Raw genomic sequence first — 7,500 nt, 5'->3', positions numbered from 1 at the left:
ATACATATATATACATATATAGATATATCTACACGTCTATACATATATACGTATATACATAACATATATATTCAATGCAGTCACATAATATCCTCTTAATAAATCCCATTGTTTATCGTTTATCAATTGATCATTGTGCAACGTTACTATTTCATATGGCAAAGAAAATCTTTACAAAATTAAATGTATTTTCTTTGTCATTTACAAAAATTTAAAAAGAAGAAAAAAAAGAAAAAAAAAAAGAAAAGAAATATATTTATGTATTTAACAAATTTTCTCATAGTTCATTAGTATGGATTAACAATAAATTTAACATTAATTTTGTTATTCAAAATGCAATACAATATAATCGTTGTCGTAATATTGTTCCAAAATATATACATATATATAATAATAATAATATATATATATATATATAAAATCAAATTATTAAAAAAATTTCTTACATATAACATACAAGAACTCGTAAAATTACGATCGACTATTATATAATGAAAACTTATGTTATTTCCAAAAAATACAAAGAGAGAAAAAGAGAGAAAGAGAGAAATAGAGAAAAAATGAGAGAGAGAAAGAAAGAGAGAGAGAGATTTTGAATTATTCATTTTAAAATAACTATTAATTTGATCACTTTTTATTCAGAGGATTCTTGCAGTTCACAGGTCATGAAAGTATAAAGAGAGGAAGATTTAATCCTCTGTATATTAACTTAATATTTTGCAGCAAACTTTACGTTATACTTATCTAATTCCTCTATTATAATTTACTTATTTATTTATACATTGTTAATGTCGATTATCTTTATCGGACAATAAGCCAAATTCTATTTATAAACCTATGCACTTGAAGGCCTTTTATGGATATGTCAAGTTTTCTCAAACTACATTGAATATAAATTGTAGTTGAAATAATTAAATAACATTTTTGTCCAATATATATATATATATATATATGTATACATATATTATATGTACATATATATATATACATATACATATATATATATATATATACACTTTGATTAATCTATAAATACTCACTAACATTATCTTAGATCGTAAATCTAGACGATAAACGAATTTTAATAAAGTCACATTCTCTAAAACATGGAAATAAAGAATTCTGTACACTGTACATTATAAGGATAAGCTAGAATTTTTAAACTACATAATATCTGCAATAATTAATAATAGGCCATAACAATTACTATACATTCTTTTAACAACTGCCCTTTTTTATTTATGACTTTATTTTTAATTCCTTCTATTCTTGTCTATCAGATTTTGGAGGGATTTTTTTTTCTTTTATATATATATATATATATATATATATATATATATATTCATAATAATATAGCTTATGATTGCAAAAGAAAAATATAAAAAATTTTGCTTAATGCAGATGAGATTTTCAAAGCATACAATAATTATTATTGAAAATAAATTTGGACGCGATAGAATATCGATCAAAGAAAAGTGCTTTTATGCGAATACCAATGAAATGACCAGCAAAAGCATTGAAATCACATACTAATATATTTATTTGCAAGTTTTCTATGCATTCTTTTTTTTTTTTTTTTAAGATTCAAAATGCATATGATTTTCCCAAATCAATGTAATATTAGATTCAATAATTTAAATAGATAAATACATATGTCGCCGATTAAGAGAGAGAAAAAAAAAACTTCTCCATTATTTTAGTTTTACAAGTCATACATATCTTGAAAAATCTATATCTGCTAAGTGACAAATTTTATATATTTATATTTCATAATTTTTTAATTGCATGTATACCATATGTATGGCAATCTTCTTAATAGTAATAATATTATTCTATATATATATATATTCAAAAACGTGTCCTAAATTTATCGAAGAATATATTTTCCATGTAAATTGCAAACATAAAATAAATTGAATTAAGAATGGCATAGATTAGTTTCTATTCTGTTTGTGCACACACAACATGCACACACAAGATTAGTTTTACAAAATAAAATTGATTCTTAGTAAATGCCAATTGTCTTAACAGTTATTTAGTTAATAATATGAATAATACATTTGATTAGAATATCTATATATCATAATGAATGCTGGTTATATAAACTATCACAGGATATATATATATACATATATATATACATATATATATATATATATACATATATATATTTTATAATAATTTCTATTATGACATATATATAATCAAATATTAAAACATATTTTATATATATATATATATAAAGCCAGAATATTATTGTGATGAAAAAAGATAGCAGTCTCATTTGTAAAATTGTAAGATCTTTTTTCTATACAGTATAGACACATTTTTTCTCGTAAATTGCAGATCAGACGTGCTCTTAAATATTTGTTTTTCTTGATCTCTTCCAAGTTTTAAACCTAATGAGAAAATTTGAATTTGTTATTAAAAAATATACAGAAAACTTCTAAGTGTCTTATCTTTATATATCCATTTTCCTGAATTATATGGAATTGTTAGATTATTAGAATGATTTATTCACAAATTATAATTCATTCAATTAAAAAAAAAAAAAAAAAAAAAAAAAAAACAGGATTGTTTGTATTTAATTGACAAGCATCAGCTTATAAGATCAACGTGATTATCATTAATATCTTTTAAATAAATGCAATAGAAAATTATTTTAGATCTGAAAATAACAGGAAATATGAGCGTTTTAATTTTCAAAATGATTTATAAAGAAAAACAACAGAAAAAAAAAACAAAGGCATCGATTTGTCATTTGTTTTCAATGCTTGTGTGTGATCATAGTTTTTGAATTTTACTATCAATTATGTTTCGATAGTTATAATAATGATAACGATAATAATAATAATAATAATAATAGTAATAGTAATAGTAATAGTAATAATAATTAATAATAATAAGATAATAATAATAAGATAATAATAATAATAATAATAATAATAATAATAATAATAATAATAATAATAATAATAATAATAATAATAATAATAAATCATCATCATCATTATAATAATAATAGTAATAACATTAATAATAATAAAAATAATGATATGATATGGTAGAAATAATTTTACATATCAAGCACTTAACAACATTTCATAATGCTGTTAATAGTGATTGCAAACATTTAATTTAGAACTGTTTAGCACTCAGGCCTCTTTGGATTAACAAGCTTTAATTTTGTTCAATTTTTCGTATATAGTTCAAATTTATTTAATTTAATTTAATTACTTTATGAAATTTAAATGACATCTATTATAATACAGACATACCATAATTTTGGCATGTCTCATATGTATTTTTTGTTATATGTATTTATTAAACTGTATGACAAATATTTAATATTTCAATTATTCTTTTTAAAGATATATACATATCTCAGTTATAAATTGATGGAATTATGAATGAAAAACAATGATAATTAAATAATATATTCACCTAAAATAATATTTTCATAATTAAAAATAGCTATTATGTTCCCTAAATATTTATCAGTTAAAACTGGCGATTATTAAATTATCCCCAGTCTATGAGATTATAGCTTATGCAATCGATAACACATTGTATTATTGCATCATATTCAATGCACATACATTATTATCAGCTTTTTAAAATGATGTGAAAATAAATAAATAAATAATAGAAATTTTTGTCGTTTGACGAGATGTTCAGTTTTCCACAGCGTTATAAGAAACCAAATACATAAAAATGGCTTCTCGAAGTCTTTTGATCTTATAGCTTCAAAAGTTTTGTGCGCGTAAGACAACCAGAACTTACATAATTCAAAAAAATATTAAAATCGCGTGTACAAAAAAGAAAAAAAAAAAAAAGGAAAAAAAGAAAAGAAAAGAGATGACCCTATTGCACAAGAGTCAACAATATGTAAGCAAAAGCAGTATTACATATTAATATATATATATATATATATATATATATGTACATACATATATATATATATCTGTATGAGTAGTAAAAAAATATATATAGCCTTGTATAGTCAGAATTGAATTTGAGTGCCATCTCTTCTTGAAATATAACTAATGCGAATGCACGGACAAAGTTTCCTCTAAAAATGTGTCCTAGGAACGTAGAGCGTGTATTTTTTATATTACAGTTAAATTAATGATTGCCACGTTCACTCATAGCAGTACAGGATATGTCATTTATGTCATCCCTTATTCTTCTTGTCAATGTACATTCATCCAGTTTTCTAGTATTATCATAATTATTTAACTTTCTTGACAGTGTACCAGATAGATTAATTCCATCTGTTGCCAACAAAGCAGAGCTATCAAGTCTTTTACGATTTTCCATATTTTCATTTCCATTTCTTTCAGATTTTTCAGATCTTAATGTATTGTTTAAACTATGATCAAATTTTTTGAGATCATTTTGTATACTTTTAATAGTGTCAGTACTACTGTCATAGCGTCTTAACAAATTACTTTCATTCTCATACCTACGATTGATGGAGTCAGAATCTAGACATTTCCTGAGTGTATCGTCGTATCTTCGATCTTCTATTCGTCTAGAAAATCCAATATCATAACAATGGTCTGCATCTGTACAACGCTGATTTAAGCTATCTGTTTCATAAGCACGTTTTGTTAGCTGACTATCAAAACCAGCTCTGGCAGCTAAATGGAGGTAATTATCGTCACCAATAGGTGCTTGTCTAAAATAATTTCAATTATAAAAGATTTATAAAAGAAAATATTAATAATAATATTTATAATTTCCTCTATGCGATGGATTTAATAATATAGAAACAATGATAAATATAAAACTTACTTGCTCCCATACTTGGTATCACGTGCTAGTCTTCTAAAGTAAGCTCTATGTTCGTGCTGCAAAGCATATGCAGCTTCTCTCAACGAAGTTAAAGTTTTAAAACAAGATGGAACGTCTTCAATAAGAGACCCACCACCTGGTATCACACACATATCACTCGCCCCATACACTGCCTGACACTCACATGCACTCATTAATGTTTCAAGCCGAGGCATATTGGTGAAAATCAAAGAATGTATCCTTTGTAAATCCCGATCAGGATCTAGAACCATGCGTAAACCAGCCTCTATACCTGGAGACACCTCACTGCATCCTGGAGCTACTTCAGATGCTGCACGACAACTATGAAATACCATGTATACAAAAATAAGAAGATATATCATATGATACTTATGTTAAAAAATATATTAAAATATACTTTTCACATTACTTTTTACTTACCAAAGCCAATGGCCATTAATATATGCACTAGGATGATATTTTTCTAATCTATTACTATTTGTATGACATATCTTCGTAAGTATGTCGATCCATTCTTTTTCTTCCACACAATTACCAGCTTGAACATACAATGCTCTTTGTGGTTGTACTATTTGAAACATATTTTTCATCTTGAAAGAATCTTCGTGTAACCTTTCAACCGCGAGTATTTCCTCCAAAGGAATTTTACATAAAGGTTCTTTACCTGTAAAATAAATATAAACTGATTTTAAGTATTTAATAACTTTTTAATGTTACCAACAATACAACATAATATCGACATTTTCTCTTACCTTTTGTTTTGGAGTAAGTTAAATCTTGTGTAGTTAATCTAAAGTATCTCTGTTTAAAATTTTTTCTTCCAAACCTTTTTCTCCCTTGAGCCCTCTTGATCATTATTCTGTAAGAAGAAAAAACATAGTAACTATATAACTCGCTATGGACAATATTTTTCTTTCGTCTTTTCTTTTCTTTTCTTTTTTTTTTTTTTGTTTTTTACAATACAAACCTCTTAGTACAATCGATAGTATGCACAAAAAGGAAATATATTCTATTAGAAACATAAAGTTAACAACTTCAATTATATAAAATATAATCTTATAAAACTTTTACAATTGTTATGGAAGATCAATTTGAATAAGTAAAGATTTAACTTACCCTTCTTTCAACACAACTGGTTGTTCTTGCAACATCGTAGGTCGTTGTTTCGTTGCACCGCTACTGCTACTAGTCGATATAAGTTCCAAAAATTGTTTAACAGCTTGTATATGTCTTTCTGTATAAAATTCTCTGGAAAAATAAACTAGGAATTATACAAGAAAATATGATTCATTCTCTAAAGATTATTATGGATTTATTTAACGTACATGTATCCCTAATTACATACCTATATACACATTCCATATATTCCTCTTTACAAACGCTACCAGCTCCTCCTCTACAACTCACTAAATTACCCAGACTTTGAATTGTTTTAGATATTAATGTTAACGTTCTATTTGTTTGAGAATCCTATAATACAAATAAATATAAGTTTAAAGATAAAAATTCATATACAAATTGGAATCTTTTTTATTTTATATTTAAAACATATGATTAATTAATACATTTAATTAATTACTTACAATTTGTTCAGTAGTGATGTCAAATAATCTTGGTCCCAATATTGCAGGTGCGAAAAATCTTAGGAAAATAAAACCACTTATCACGGAGTAACGTACTTCTTTATTCTTTGGAAAATGAGTTGCAGCAAGTTCTCGTAAACACCAAAACATTTCACACATTAATGGCGGACATCTTACACCAGACGTTGTTATAGCTGTAAATACTCTTTCTACATATTCCTGTAATAATAATAAAAAAAAAAAAAAAAAAAAAAAAACAACCGCGCACAAAAAAAAATATTAAAATTCATTGCTCAAAAGTACAAAATATCAGGTATTATTTCAATCAAATAATTTATATATTAAACTAATCTTACCTTTAGATTTGCTAAATTCGTTTGTATCGTATTTGCATCCTTTACCCTTGTAGGATCTATTTCGCAAGGTTTCCTTTCTAAAAAGACCTGCTCCATTGCTGGTCTTAATGTACTATGTAAATAATGAAGACCTGCTAATCTCATGCCTTCATCCATCATTTTACTGACTAATGTATTACCGCGGAAAATAGTTGTTGGATCACTGTAAAATGAAATGATAAATTCTTCTGCATCGTATATAACTCAATACTACATACTCATATTTGAAAGGGAAACTTACGTTAGTTTAGAAATTTCATGACTTGCAAGTGCTCGCATCACAGACACTAATTGTCCATGATGAACTAACACTCTAACCAGTGGTTGCGCAGCTTCCATTTTGGAAGCCACAATTTCACCCAAAATATAAACAGCAGATGATGTTATCGGTTGAACATTAACACTTTGTAATAATAAAGTTCTCAATCTCTCATACATTCCAGATGGGAAAACATGATCAGCTGTATAATGAATTTTTAAACGTAATGACCCTAAGCCTGGAAGAGTACCCGGTGGTGTTGAATTACTTGAAATTTTATTTGGTCTATGTTTTGCTGCTCTTGGTTGAAGAAAATACCTAATAAAGAAAAATTAAATTTTGAAAGAACATAACATAATATATATAAAGATCAAAAGCAGAAGAAAAAAGACTGCTCCTTACACCATTTTATTTTAAATATTTAATGTGATGTCACAAATTAAAT

At 25.6% G+C, this 7,500-nt stretch overlaps 1 protein-coding gene across 9 annotated transcripts in view; it reads right to left on the bottom strand.

The window, feature by feature from the left end:
• The window catches only part of LOC124432308 (GTPase-activating protein), a 15,995-nt gene that overhangs the window by 374 nt on the left and 8,121 nt on the right, over positions 1-7,500 (bottom strand). For 3 of the 9 annotated variants that reach the window (XM_046981138.1, XM_046981141.1, XM_046981140.1), the window contains 10 exons: positions 7,038-7,373; positions 6,758-6,959; positions 6,402-6,620; positions 6,164-6,288; positions 5,935-6,066; positions 5,786-5,827; positions 5,571-5,677; positions 5,239-5,482; positions 4,798-5,139; positions 3,015-4,681 (listed from right to left, as the gene is read on the bottom strand). In XM_046981138.1, the coding sequence (XP_046837094.1) occupies positions 4,126-4,681; positions 4,798-5,139; positions 5,239-5,482; positions 5,571-5,677; positions 5,786-5,827; positions 5,935-6,066; positions 6,164-6,288; positions 6,402-6,620; positions 6,758-6,959; positions 7,038-7,373 (2,305 nt within the window). In that variant the 3' untranslated portion in view covers positions 3,015-4,125. Of the gene's footprint in view, positions 2,400-3,014; positions 4,682-4,797; positions 5,140-5,238; positions 5,483-5,570; positions 5,678-5,785; positions 5,828-5,934; positions 6,067-6,163; positions 6,289-6,401; positions 6,621-6,757; positions 6,960-7,037; positions 7,374-7,500 lie in introns of those variants that run through there. The other 6 variants (XM_046981144.1, XM_046981143.1, XM_046981146.1 and 3 more) reach the window with 5 other exon arrangements.

Source organism: Vespa crabro, chromosome 24, assembly GCF_910589235.1.
Source record: "Vespa crabro chromosome 24, iyVesCrab1.2, whole genome shotgun sequence".
Taxonomy (NCBI): Eukaryota; Metazoa; Arthropoda; class Insecta; order Hymenoptera; family Vespidae; genus Vespa; species Vespa crabro.
This window is presented reverse-complemented; position numbering and strand designations above follow the sequence as displayed.